This window comes from Musa acuminata, chromosome BXJ1-7, assembly GCF_036884655.1.
Source record: "Musa acuminata AAA Group cultivar baxijiao chromosome BXJ1-7, Cavendish_Baxijiao_AAA, whole genome shotgun sequence".
In the NCBI taxonomy this organism is placed as follows: Eukaryota; Viridiplantae; Streptophyta; class Magnoliopsida; order Zingiberales; family Musaceae; genus Musa; species Musa acuminata.
Window position 1 is genome coordinate 1,639,730 of NC_088333.1, and position 14,506 is coordinate 1,654,235.

Genomic DNA, 14,506 nt, shown 5'->3' on the forward strand with positions numbered 1-14,506 from the left:
TTCCTCTCTAATGTTGGTCAAAAGGTTGGTTTTTAAACCTGTGGACAAAGGTCGATGGTACAAAGTCTGTTAATGGCCATCGGCTCATCGTGCGGTTGGCTCATTCCTTTCATGTGGAAATTGACCAACCTACATGGATGCGCCTTGAGCGACGCCGTTCTGAGCTTTCCAAAGTGGCTCTGTACAATGCAACATCGTCTTGCATGACCTCGAACAATGTGAGTACAAGTAGTCGTCTTGTCCAAGTTTGATGTATCGCAACAGCATAGCGCACCATGTTAGCCCAAAGGCCCCATGTTGGCGTTGATGTGGCTATTGACCGTTGCCACGGGGGTGATATCAAAATATGTCATATCAACGTGTAACCTCGTAAAATCAATATAACCTCACTTGTAATATGAATGTAATAATAGTATATTATATATATTTTTTTCAAGGATTTACATAATAAATGATTATAACATGATGATAACGAGTTGACAGTTTATTATTTTTTATTTAAATTTCAAGCTACTTGTATTCATATTTGATATATTTTTAGCATAATATTATCACAATATAAAGACGTTCAACCTGTGTGTAGCAGTACATTTAATTGCCGATCTTGACCCGAACTTATATATATAATCGAATGATCATAAGATGACATAATTAATCATTTTATTATTTGTTTTATTTTACTTCGTCTAGAATATCGAGATATTTGTTCCATTATCATATTGTACTTGCATCAATTAGTAGCACCAATTAATCTAACAGCTCTTGCAGGATTCGATTCTACATCATTTCGTTGTTATGTTTATTTGGGGCGTTCATCATCGACCTTCAAACATCGTGATCGACACATTGTTGATGGACAACGAGTCCTGCTTGCTCGCCGAGGAATCGGGGTCCAGCGGCCCTCTCATGGCAACAAAGCCCGGTTGCGTCGGTTGCGGCAGCAGCGCGCTGTCGCTTCCCAACATCAACAGCACCGACGACATCGTCGGTCGGTCCTCCGGTCGCTCCTGAACGCACAGAAGGCCGACCTTCATGCACCTCAAGACTTCCGCCTTTGGGTACGAGTCGCCGATGGCTTCGTCGACCAAGTCGAGGCCTTTACCTTCTCTCCATAGGCTCCACGTCTGAAGGCAATCAGTGTTAGTGGCACAGCGAGGGAGGATGACGGCGGTGAGTTCTTATACTTACGTATCCCAGAAGATTGAGGCTGCGTGACGAGTCATAGATTCCTCTGTTCTTTTTGCCGCTGATGATCTCAAGTACCAACACGCCGAAACTGAACACATCAGATTTCACGGAGAATATTCCATCCATGGCGTATTCGGGAGACATGTATCCGCTGCAGTAATGGCAAGAGTAAGAAGCGTCTTTGATTCTGCTGGTCACGATGAACATGTATTATGTGTTCTTGAAGTCTTACTATGTTCCGACGACTCTCTTCGTGTTTACTTCCGATTCGTCCCCTCCAAATATCCTTGCCATGCCGAAGTCAGATATCTTAGGGTTCAACTGCATGTCGAGAAGAATGTTGCTAGCTTTCAGATCCCTGTGGATGATCCTCAATCTGGAATCCTGATGGAGGTACAGAAGGCCTCGAGCAATCCCAACTATGATGCTGTAACGCGTTGGCCAGTTCAGCAACCAACCCTTGGCTTTATCTGAGCAACGATTCTCACGATGAGTGATGAATGGAGATGCAAAATGCCACGAGAAGGTGAAAGGATGAACTGATCACCAAAGACGAAGGAGTCCAAGCTTCCGTTGGGCATGTACTCGTAGATCAACATCCTTTCTTCTCCTTCAATGCAGCAACCAAGAAGGCGAACAAGGTTACGGTGCTGCAGCTTGGCGATCAGCACCACCTCGTTCTTGAACTCATCGAACCCCTGCACCGATGTCTTGGACAGCCTCTTCACAGCTATATCTTGCTCGTCCTCCAGCTTACCCTGCGAGCTTCTGGTTGAGAGCAGACATATTGGTGAAACTGTAAATCGCGAGACTCGGTCGATTCCCTACCTTGTACACGGGACCAAATCCCCCCTCGCCGAGCTTGTTTTCCATGGAGAAGTTGCCTGTGGCGTCTGCGACCGTTCCCAGATCGAACAACGGGAGGTCCAAGTCCTTCGCTTCTGTTCCTTCATCGTTATGTCGCTCTGCGAAGGAGGTGGCCATGCCTGACACACCTGCTGAGTGATAACAACTGGTGATGAAGGATTCCTCTCAAGTGGCAGTAACAAGGTAAAGAAGAACAAGTGTTGATGGTACTTCTGCTGCTTCTTTTCTTCCTTCTCCAAACACGGCAACCGACCAAAGCCAGGATTAAGATGAAGAGAGCAAGGATCACAGTGATCACGATCAAATAGATCCGGTGATGACTTGATTCTGAGTCTGAAACATCAACATGATCATATGAAAACAAGAACAAAATTATATGTTCTCCTCAGATAAAAACCTTCGAGAAGCGTGCGGTATATATTAGCATGATATTTTTAGTACCGCCACCTTCAGAGATGTCAAATTCTCCTTGGACTATTTTTCCGATGAGCTACTATAATATCACAAATGGCAACGAAAATTCCGGAAAATAAGAGCTCATCACAAAAAACAAAAAAAGGTCTGTGGTCAGTGGCGGCTTCATTGTTGATTATTGATTCGAAGGTATATGGGTCTTACAAGCAACACCTATAATCTTACATTCACATGCTTTTATCCCTTCTTTGTATATATATTCTTATTTTTATTAGTAATTTTTAATTTTTTTATTCACTTTGCTTTCTGACTTTCTTTATTTTCTTTCTTATTTAAGTTCTGTTTTTCTCTTCTATGTTTCATGCTTTATATATCCATGTTCTTTTTCTTGGTGATATTATTTGACCAAGATATAATAAAAGTACATGAAATTCGAACAAATATATAGTAATCAAGTTTTTAATTTCTAATATATGCGTTTAAATTATACCTTAATGTGCGCCACTATATTTGACTCTCTAAATGAGATTCAAAATCAAAGCAATCGATCATGGCTACCCTCCTCCAAATCATAAATCATAAAGCAATCGATCATGGCTAACCCTCGCCATCACCCGTCTCTCTGGTCGACGCTAACAGGCGTCAGCCCCTAATCGCCGACGGCTGCGGGCTTCCCGCAGCCAGCGATCTAAACTAAGCGAGACCGAGCTGTACATACCTACATCGGCGGCCGCCGCCCTGACATAGAGATCCTGTCCTCCACTGCCGAACACCCTCAGATCTGTGAGATTAGTACTCCATAGTATGCACCCGCTGCCGCTCCCGCTGATGTTGGCTTGAGCGTAGGCCGTGCACGAGCAATTCTTCAAACACTTAGCTCTGCACTGGTCCAGGGTCGTGCCGACCCATTCCACCGTCGAGCTCGACGTGTCCGGTAGCTTCGCGCCGCTCACTAAGACGAACCCGTCGGTCCCGTTCCGGCAGTCCACCTCCGTCTTCCTCACGCACCCGTCGGAGGCGTCCCTGAATCCCCAGTTGGTCGGATTCTTCGGCTTGAACCCCTGCGGGCAGCCGCACAGCGGCGACGTGCTGGTGTCGCAGACCGCGTTGGGGCCGCACGGGAAGATGTTGTCGCATGGGTCCATTGGGGCGTACCAGAAGGCGTTCCAGAACTTGCTGTCGTTGACCCACACCAGCCTCTGCAGGGTGCCGGACTGGTTCATGACCAGCCTGGAGACGTTCCATATGTCGATCGTGTGGAAGACGTAGACGACCTGGGTGGCGTCGACGACGAACTGCAACGAGAGCATGTTGTAGGACGTCATCTGTGGGACGCCGGTGAACCGCAGCCCGTTCCATGGGCCAGCGCGCCACACCTGACGCGTCCCTGACCATTCAAAGACCTGGGGATCGCCGCGCAGATCGATGCCGAAGGTGTACTCGCCCGGCGCCGGGTCGCTGGCGCTCGCCCACGACGTGAGTGTGCGGTTGAAACCGGTCGTCAGATTCCACCCGAGCTTCATGCCCGGCAGGAGAGTGTCGGTCGGGTAGTCGAAGCTCTGCCACGCAAAGCTGTTCGGATCAGTAGGATTACCATCCGCCTCCCTGACGACAAAGTTCCCATCGTCGAGGAGCTGCGCCACCGGGTCCGAAAGAGCGAGCGACGGCGAGGACCAGACGACGGTCGAGTTCTCGCCGGTGATGACGAGCGTTCCGTTGGCCGCCACGGATAGGCTTCCATGGCTGCCGGCGACAGGCCGCTGGCGATTGGCGACCCACACCACCGTTTGGACTGAGATCTTCTCGTACCATATCCCGATATAGCGGCTTTCAGAACCGTTGGGGCTAAAGAAGCCCAACGCGAAGCTGCCACCCTCCGAGATCAAGGGTTCCCCGCCGTCGGCGAGGGGGTGGTCAAAAGTCAAGGTGTCAGCTCCACTGGAAGGGCCGAGGAGAGCGATGAGGAGGTAGAGAAGGAAGGCGGCCCCGGAGAGCCTCCTCATGATCAATTATTCCTAGTGGTCGAGTCACAGAAGAAAGTCGCATGCTGTACATTTATTTGTCGTCCTTGTAGAATGACCTGTTTCTTTCAACAACATCATCACTTTGTTTCATTTAAATGGCATGAGGATCGTGTCAAAGAAATGTCTTGACTTCGCTGCCCAAACATTGACGATAGTATAAAGAATATGAGCCGTTCTAGTCACTACAAAATTAATTATGTAAAAACTGGATTACAGATCTGCGTGGGAAGATTTGGATTAAATTAATCATAGAATAAGGATATTTGGTCAAATCCGATCCCATCAACAAGATTAGTCCGCTTTAATTAAAGAAATTTGGTCAAATGAAGAGATGGGTGTTTGAACAGATGTTTGACCAAGTGGATGCATAAAGCATTTATCATTATTATGTATAACATAGATAAGAGCAACGTAACTATGTTTTAGTCATGGAATATCATCAAGTATTTACTATACGAGGAACTTTTAAGTTTTTAAATTTCTCATGTTATTCATGAAAGAAATTACGTTGTAAATCTTTTTTCTTTACGGGTTCGAGACGCTTCAATTGAGCTGGATATTTCGCTTCCCTATGATCCAAATAGTGATTTTTGTACCATTTTTAGTTTCCTTCGATAAAATTTATTTTCTATTAGGAAAAGAATTGGTTGGGTTGGCAATTCTTCATCCTTTTGTTTTCTAATGAGTAGTTTTTATTTTGGTCATAATTTGAGTAATAAGATTTTGTGAAACTTCTGGCTATCAGTAAGAATATAAATATTAGAATAACTATTTAGAGAGAATGTAATAAAAAGATTCGGGAGTATATTATTATATACTTGAATAGAAGAAACTATTGCTCACACCCCTAAAACTTTGTTTTGGGTTAATGTTTTTACCTTGGATGGGAAGAAGAGTTTATATTAGAAATTTTGATTAAGGAAATTTGTCTTTAACTTATTTGGTTCTAATAGTTTTTGAAGCATATTAATCTATTAAAAAATAAATTTAGACACATACTCCCACATTAATTTTTATCCTTATAAGAATAATAATAGACCACAAAAGATTTCAGATAGAAAATTATATCGTATATAATAATATATTTTATTATAGAAAAAAAACTATTTTGTTTCTTAACACTAGGAGTTCATAGCACTTTAACCAACACATCGAGACACTTTGATGTCAAATCAATTGAGTACGATTAATATGATCACGATCTTCAAATGTTATCCATATATCAATTTTTCTCAACTTATATTCGACACAACATAATTTCACATAATATACAAAATTATTTTCGACATGTTCTAAACATAACATTATAAAAAGTCATATGTTCATAAACTCACTCATCCTATAAATATTTTTTATTTGTTATTCTCATTGATTTATTGATATTACGCTCCCAAACAAACTTAGGCATGGAATTTTATCAAGTGCACCCCCGATATAATTTATAAGATTAAATATCTTTCGAATTCGACCCTCATGAGATAGACATGGAATAAGACTCGATTTACTTTAACTCTATATTTGATTTCGATAATCAGATTTTTGTCTTTCGGATTCGACGTTCACCTCGACCTTTACCGAGCTCAAGCCCGAGAGATTTCTTATACTTGGTGATCGCTTCTTAAATTCTCATGGGCAACCCTAGGTGCTCCTCCTTCAGAGCTTCCTCAGCGGTCCAAGAAGCGGACATGGCAGATTCAACATCTCGAGAGAGGGTTAGCAGCTCATCGTCGAGTGTCCGAACGCGAGCCCGACTCTCCTTTAGCTCGGCCCTCAAGCGGTTCACTTCTTCCTCCAAGTCTGAGGCACATTGTTTGGCCGCAGCCATGGCTTCTGGGCTGGGCCTGCTCTTCAGCTCTTCGACCTCATGGCGGAGGCTAGAGTTGGCTTCCCCCAGACACTTGATCACCCGATCGGCATCATACACTCGGTCGATCAATACCATGGTATAATAATGACCCTACGTAAGGACTGGCGTCAGAATTCGTAAACAGAAAGTTAAATGAGAGGAAGGGTAATGCCTCTACTCACCTAGACGAGAGATTTGGCTGCTCGCCATCAGCACTATGGTGGAGGGGGAGCAATAGAGCTGCTTCGCTAGTATCAAGTGGAGTGCCCCCCGGGAAAATTCTTGAGCAACCGACCCGTCGGACCATATCCGACTGTCGGTCGAAAGGGTCGCCCATCGTGAGGTGTAAGAAGCCGCTGGTTCCCCCTCTGGAAGGTTGATCATACTCAAGGCTTGAAACTGCTCGCCTTCGGAATGAGATCGAACGTAGCACAAGTCGCACATCGACTTCGGGCTAGTCGATGATCTCCTTGAGGTGTCGTCACTGGATGACCTGACTCCCCCTTTCCCTCTCGCGCCCGCCAAGCCCTCGCCTTGGGGAGCAACACCTGACTCAAATGACCCCTGGGTTGCTCTCTCGTGAGTCGACGCACCCTTGGACATCTTTCGAGTCCCCACCTTCGCCTTCTTCTTCGGTCAACTTGTCTCCGCCGACCTTGATGTCTTCCTCGGTGTCCCCCTCTTCGAAGCTTCTCCAAGGCCAGAACCGTCCCGAGGCGATTGCATTACGACCTTGGCACGAGGCATTCCCTTCAGCGACCGGAGGTTCACCATCTCTGCAAACAAAGAGTCGGCTGGTCAGCCGGTCTAGAAGTAAGGTAAATGCTCCAGAGCATAAACATGACCGTACCCCTAGGAGCCGGGCTTAGTCCCACCTCGGCTAGCCACTCCTCGGTCATTCCCTTAATTACCCGAGAGGAAGACAAAATCTTCCTTAGACAATCCACGCTCTCGGTCTTCTCATCGGAAAGAAAGGGAGGAACATTGTTGATGGTTTGGGAGGTCCATCTAGCGTCAAAACCCTACTCCCAACTACAACTGACAAAAAAATAGTGCCTTTTCCAACCCTTATTGTTGGAAGGAGCGTTGCTAATTTTGAACCCGCCCTCCTCGCCCCTTACATAGATGAAACAGGCCAAGAAGAGTGACTGGGACGGCTCGATTCCCGCTCCCTGAGGAAAGTTATCATATAGCGCTAAGAGTTCGGTGCCATCTGGGATGGTAAAATCCCGCGCTAAGAGTTCGGTGCCATCTGGGATGGTGAAATCCCCCACCTACGGAGACACTCCTCGATGATAGGATTCAACGGAAACCATAGTCTCGCCTTGAGAGCATCCACAGTCAGCCCAAACCCATCGGGAAACGGATCATACGATCGCTAATCGGGCAGTGGGGCATAGAGCCCGTAACCCCTCGGGATGCAGTAGCGATCCCGAATCGGACCCAAAAGTTCCTCGGTCACCATCGAGTCCACGTCATGCCACAACTGCATTATTTTAAGGGCAGCACAAGCCTTCATGACTCCCAGGAGCATGCCACCCGAGGATGAACTGATAACCTCTACCCTTGGGCTCCTAGAAGATTATCCATGTGCCCCGGCAGCCGACTGACCCAAAGAAGAAGAAGAAGAGGAAGATAGAGACATCCCGACCTCAAGGTTAGAAGGAAGGAGCCAAGGCGTGGAATAGGAGACTAGACAATGTTACAACGACTACTCCAGGATGAACTTATAAAGGAGGGGCAAATCCACCTTGAGGTGACGTTTGGGCTTCCCAAGGGAAGAGATGATCATAGCATTTAAACCCACCATAACTCCCTGGATCTCCCCAGATTCCCCAGTCTCGAAGCTCCCTCCAAAAGCCTGCTCGTGACAGGAAATTTCCCTCCAAAAGCCCGCTCGTGACAAGAAATTTCCCACCAAAAGCCCGCTCGTGACGGGAAATTTCCTGCCAAAAGCCCGCTTGTGATAGGAAATTTCCCGCTAGAACCTACATTGCCCTGCTCGTTAAGGCACAACCACTTTAACACACGTGTGCGCTACTACATGTGTGTTTTGGCGCGCTACCTGGCGACCGCCACTCAAATCAGTCTAGCCTAAGCCCGAGTTCAATCGCTCGGCCAACAGGTTCAGTCTCTGCCCGAGTAGCGCAACTCGACCATCTAACCAGTGACTCGCCAGTCCAAACCTGGGCCCGGGTCCAATTGCTCGACCAGTAGGTTCAGTCTCTGCCCGAGTCACATAGCTCGGTCCCTCGACCAGCGACTCGTCAATCCAAACTTGAGTTCGAGTTCAATTGCTCGGCCAACAGATTCAATCTTTGCCCAAGTCGTGCAGCTTGGTCCATTGACCAGGAACTTGTCGATCCAACCTTGCCCGAGTTCAGTGGCTCAACCAATAGTTTCAACCCTTGCCCGAGACATGAAGCACGGCCTACCGAGCAACCCCACGGCAAATCAGCCTAACTACCCCTCACGAGCAATCGATCCACACGCAGCACTCCTACGAGCTAGGCGCGCCCCTCGCCCTCTTGCAAGGACTCTATGGCACGCCTCGATGGAGGGAGGAGAAGTGATAAGGCATATTTTTTACTCCGGCCACGACATCACCCACGCCGCATCACACCCATGCCAAGTCAGCACAAGTAGTACTTCCCCGCAACGAGCATAAACTCGTACCAAGAGGCACCCCACAGCAAGTCTCATCCCGAAAAGTTCGGGACGGCGTCGCATGGCATCGTTCCGTGCATTCCGGGCGACGGTCACACAAAGGTACCATCTCACCACTCGAGGATCAACCGCCGCTCCAAATCCGTGTACAACCGATCCTCGCGTAATAGTATAAAAGCCCCTGACCGACATCTAGCTAGAGGACGAAAGAGAAAAAGAGGCAACTACTAACTTAATCTACGAGGGGCCAAATGCGGAAACCCCCCGACGAGGGCCTTATGTGCAGAAGCTCGGCCACCCCCGGAAGCGCGGTCGCCCCGACCGAGAGACGCCTTCCTGGAAGACGGTGTCTACATCCCAACTTCCTGATATAATCGACTTCAGAGTTTTTTTCAACCGATCGTGAACTTCCAATATCGACCCGGGGACCAAGCCGTGACTCATCGACCACGAGTTTCACCAATACTCTTCTTGTAATATGAATGTAATAATAGTATATTATATTATTTTTTTCAAGGATTTACACAATAAAGTGATTACAACATGATAATAACTTGTTGACAGTTTATTATTCATATTTGATATATTTTTAGCATAATATTATCACAATATAAAGACGCTCAACATGAGTGTAACAGTATATTTAATTGTCGATATTGACCCGACCCTATATAATCGAGTGATCATAAGTTGATATAATTAATTATTTTATTATTTGTTTTATTTTTCTTCGTCAAGAATATTGAGATATTTGTTCCATTATCATGTTGTACATGCATCAATTAGTCTAACAGCTCTTGCAGGAGGCATGCAGGATTCGATTCTACATCATGTCACTGATTTGTTTATTTGGGGCATTCATCATCGACCTTCAAACATCGTGACCGACACATTGTTGATGGACAACGAGTCCTGCTTGCTCGTCGAGGAATCGGGTTCCAGCGGCCCTCTCATGGCAACAAAGCCCGGTTGCCTCGGCTGCGGCAGCAGCGCGCTGTCGCTTCCCAACATCAACAGCACCGACGACATCGTCGGTCGGTCCTCCGGTCGCTCCTGAACGCACAGAAGGCCGACCTTCATGCACCTCAAGACTTCCGCCTCGGGGTACGAGTCGCCGATGGCTTCGTCGACCGAGTCGAGGCCTTTACCTTCTCTCCATAGGCTCCACGTCTGAAGGCAATCAGTGTTAGTGGCACAGCGAGGGAGGAAGACGACGATGAGTTCTTATACTTACGTATCCCAGAAGATTGAGGCTGCGTGACGAGTCATAGATTCCTCTGTTCTTTTTGCCACTGATGATCTCAAGTATCAATACGCCGAAACTGAACACATCAGATTTCACGGAGAAGATTCCATCCATGGCGTATTCGGGAGACATGTATCCGCTGCAGTTATGGTAAGAGTAAGAAGCGTCTTTGATTCTGCTGGTCACGATGCACATGTATTATGTGTTCTTGAAGTCTTACTATGTTCCGACGACTCTCTTGGTGTTTGCTTCCGTTTCGTCCCCTCCAAATATCCTTGCCATGCCGAAGTCAGATATCTTGGGGTTCATGTGCGTGTCGAGAAGAATGTTGCTAGCTTTCAGATCCCTGTGGATGATCCTCAATCTGGAATCCTGATGGAGGTACAGAAGGCCTCGAGCAATCCCAACTATGATGCTGTAACGCGTTGGCCAGTTCAGCAACCAACCTTTGGCTTTATCTGAGCAAAGATTCTAATGATGAGTGATGAATGGAGATGCAAAATGCCATGAGAAGGTGAAACGATGGACTGATCACCAAAGACGAAGGAGTCCAAGCTTCCGTTGGGCATGTACTCGTAGATCAACATCCTTTCTTCTCCTTGAATGCAGCAACCAAGAAGGCGAACAAGGTTACGGTGCTGCAGCTTGGCGATCAGCACCACCTCGTTCTTGAACTCATCGAGGCCCTGCACCGATGTCTTGGACAGCCTCTTCACAGCTATATCTTGCTCGTCCTCCAGCTTTCCCTGCGAGCTTCTGGTTGAGAGCAGACAAATTGGGTGAAACCGTAAATCGCGAGACTCGGTCGATTCCCTACCTTGTACACGGGACCAAATCCCCCCTCGCCGAGCTTGTTTTCCATGGAGAAGTTGCCTGTGGCGTCTGCGACCGTTCCCAGATCGAACAACGGGAGGTCCAAGTCCTTCGCTTCTGTTCCTTCATCGTTATGTCTCTCTGCGAAGGAGGTGGCCATGCCTGACACACCTGCTGAGTGATAACAACTGGTGATGAAGGATTCCTCTCAAGTGGCAGTAACAAGGTAAAGAAGAACAAGTGTTGATGGTACTTGTGCTGCTTCTTTTCTTCCTTCTCCAAACATGGCAACCGACCAAAGCCAGGATTAAGATGAAGAGAGCAAGGATCACAGTGATCACGGTCAAATAGATCCGGCGATGACTTGATTCTGAGTCTGAAACATCAACATGATCATATGAAAACAAGAACAAAATTATATGTTCTCCTCAGATAAAAACCTTCGAGAAGCGTGCAGCATATTAGCATGATATTTTTAGTAGCACCACCTTCAGAGATGTCAAATTCTCCTTGGACTATTTTTCCTATGAGCTACTATAATAATATCACAAATGGCAACGAAAATTCCGGAAAATAAGAGCTCATCACAAAAAAACAAAAAAAGGTCAATGGTCAGTGGCGGCTTCATTGTTGATTATTGATTCCAAGGTATATATGGGTCTTACAAGCAACACCTTTATATCTTACATTCACATGCTTTTATCCCTTCTTTGTATATATATTCTCATTTTTTATTAGTAATTTTTAAAATTTATATTCACTTTGACTTCTGACTTTCTTGCTTTTCTTTCTTATTTAAGTTCTGTTTTTCTCTTCTATGTTTCATGCTTTATGTATCCATGTTCTTTTTCTTGGTGATATTATTTTGCCAAGATATAATAAAAGTACATGAACTTTTTCATAAAATTTGAACAAATATATAGAAATCAAGTTTTTAATTTCTAATATATGCGTCGAAATTATACCTTAATGTGCGCAACTATATTTGACTCTCTAGGTGAGACTCCGTCAAAGTAACGAATCATGGCTACCGTCCTCCCTGTCATGAATCCTGACAATCTGCGGCATCATAAATTCTGAGTGTCTCAGATGAGACTCTCTAGAAGACATCGAGGAGATTGCGGCATCGAAGTCAGAAACTCCGGCCAGATCCGTCGCCATCACCCGCCTCTTTGGTCGTCGCTAACGGGCTTAAGCCCCTAATTGCCGACGACTGCGGGCTTCCCGCAGCCAGCGATCTAAACTAAGCGAGACCGAGCTGTACATACCTAGATCGGCGGCCGCCGTCCTGACATAGAGATCCTGTCCTCCACTTCCGTACACCCTCAGATCCGTGAGACTAGTACTCCACAGTATACACCCGCTGCCGCTCCCGCTGATGTTGGCTTGAGCGTAGGCCGTGCACGAGCAATTCTTCAAGCAATTAGCTCTGCACTGGTCCAGGGTCGTGCCGACCCATTCCACCGTCGAGCTCGACGTGTCCGGTAGCTTCGCGCCGCTCACTAAGGCGAACCCGTCGGTCCCGTTCCGGCAGTCCACCTCCGTCTTCCTCACGCACCCGTCGGAGCCGTCCCTGAATCCCCAGTTGGTCGGATTCTTCGGCTGGAACCCCTGCGGGCAGCCGCACTGCGGCGACCTGCTGGTGTCGCAGACGGCGTTGGGGCCGCACGGGAAGATGGTGTCGCATGCGTCCATTGGGGCGTACCAGAAGGCGTTCCAGAACTTGCTGTCGTTGACCCACACCAGCCTCTGCAGGGTGCCGGACTGGTTCACGACCAGCCTGGAGACGAAGGAAGGGTCGATCATGTAGAAGACGTAGACGACCTGGGTGGCGTCGACGAAGAACTGCAACGAGAGCATGTTGTAGGACGTCATCTGTGGGACGCCGGTGAACCGCAGCCCGTTCCATGGGCCAGCGCGCCACACCTGACGCGTCCCTGACCATTCAAAGATCTGGGGATCGCCGCGCAGATCGATGCCGAAGGTGTACTCGCCCGGCGCCGGGTCGCTGGCGCTCGCCCACGACGTGAGTGTGCGGTTGAAACCGGTCGTCAGATTCCACCCGAGCTTCATGCCCGGCAGGAGCGTGTCGGTCGGGTAGTCGAAGCTCTGCCACGCAAAGCTGTTAGGATCAGTAGGATTACCATCCGCCTCCCTGACGACAAAGTTCCCATCGTCGAGGAGCTGCGCCACCGGGTTCGAAAGCGCGAGCGACGGCGAGGACCAGACGACGGTCGAGTTCTCGCCGGTGATGACGAGCGTCCCGTTGGCCGCCACGGATAGGCTTCCGTGGCTGCCGGTGACAGGCCGCTGGCGATTGGCGACCCACGCCACCGTTTGGACTGAGATCTTCTCGTACCATATCCCGATATAGCGGCTGTCAGAACCAGTGGGGCTAAAGAAGCCCAACGCGAAGCTGCCGCCCTCCGAGATCAAGGGTTCCCCGCCGTCGGCGAGGGGGTGGTCAAAAGTCAAGGTGTCAGCTCCATTGGAAGGGCCGAGGAGAGCGATGAGGAGGTAGAGAAGGAAGGCGGCCCCGGAGAGCCTCCTCATGATCAATTATTCCTAGTGGTCTCTTCACAGAAGCAAGTCGCATGCTGTACATTTATTTGTCGTCCTTGTAGAATGACCTGTTTCTTTCACCAACATCATCACTTTGTTTCATTTAATTGGCATGAATCCAATTCGAATGGATGGCCTAAAAGTCACATATGAGGATCGTGTCAAAGAAATGTCTTGACTTCGCTGCCCAAACGTTGACGATAGTAAAAAGAATGTGAGCCGTTCTAATCACCACAAAATTAATTATGTAAAAACTGGATTACAGATCTGCGTGGGAATATTTGGATGAAATTAATCATAGAATAAGGATTTATAAAGGCACAAACAAACTTAGAGAAGAGGTGGATAAATTATGATTCATGATGTTGTTGCTTATTCTAAAAATAATTAGATAACTCACCTTTTTTTTCTTATTAAATTTGGATTTTAATGATAAAACCAATTGATAGTGTTTATCTGATCTGCGCTTCGAGCAGGAAGATTCCATCAGGAAAGACAATTAAAAGTAAAAAGAATCATGTTGGACCGGAGTGAAACATATCATAAGATTGAACGTCGAATCGGATGATCGATCGACATATCAGCAGAATGCAGAAAATTGGACGTCGAGTCGGACGATCGATCGACATATCGGCAGAAGGCTTCGGGCCATAGGTTTGGACATCGGGTCAAGAAAAGTAAAAATTACACCGTAAAAATCAGAGTTGCGAAGGTCAACTGACCAATCGGGTAATAGGTCGCCAGAGAGGATGATACATCGAAGATTCGGACAAAGCGTAGATGAACCAATAAGATGGCGAAGAACTCACTTTTTCTTTCTTACAGAAGATTAGTAGGATAATCCGATCCCATCAACAAGATTAGTCCGCTTTAATTAAA

The 14,506-nt window shown here is 47.1% G+C and overlaps 1 protein-coding gene across 7 annotated transcripts; it reads right to left on the minus strand.

Moving 5' to 3' along the window:
• Positions 1–643: 643 nt before the first annotated feature.
• Positions 644–13,698, minus strand: LOC135678135 (receptor-like serine/threonine-protein kinase SD1-8). Of its 7 annotated transcripts, none has more exons than XM_065190583.1 (7): positions 12,334–13,698; positions 2,266–2,388; positions 2,017–2,186; positions 1,736–1,946; positions 1,421–1,658; positions 1,189–1,339; positions 644–1,124 (listed from the first exon to the last, which is right to left on the minus strand). In XM_065190583.1, the coding sequence occupies exons 1-7, from the start codon at positions 13,616–13,618 to the stop codon at positions 816–818; spliced, it is 2,487 nt and encodes an 828-aa protein (XP_065046655.1). In that variant the 5' UTR covers positions 13,619–13,698; the 3' UTR covers positions 644–815. The 7 variants fall into 7 exon arrangements, with proteins under 7 accessions (XP_065046655.1, XP_065046658.1, XP_065046653.1 ...); XM_065190586.1 differs by having other exon boundaries at positions 2,017–2,183; positions 12,334–13,695; XM_065190581.1 differs by lacking the exon at positions 12,334–13,698 and adding an exon at positions 3,188–4,512.
• Between the last annotated feature and the right edge of the window lie 808 nt (positions 13,699–14,506).

Bases quoted from the DNA above. Each gene is read 5' to 3' on its own strand.
- LOC135678135 (XM_065190583.1), bottom strand. From the start codon at position 13,618: ATGAGGAGGCTCTCCGGGGCCGCCTTCCTTCTCTACCTCCTCATCGCT. The intron at 1,947-2,016 runs GTAGGGAATCGA...AGAAGCTCGCAG, and splicing joins GATTTGGTCCCGTGTACAAG to GGTAAGCTGGAGGACGAGCA. The intron at 1,340-1,420 runs GTAAGACTTCAA...CCATTACTGCAG, and splicing joins AAGAGAGTCGTCGGAACATA to CGGATACATGTCTCCCGAAT.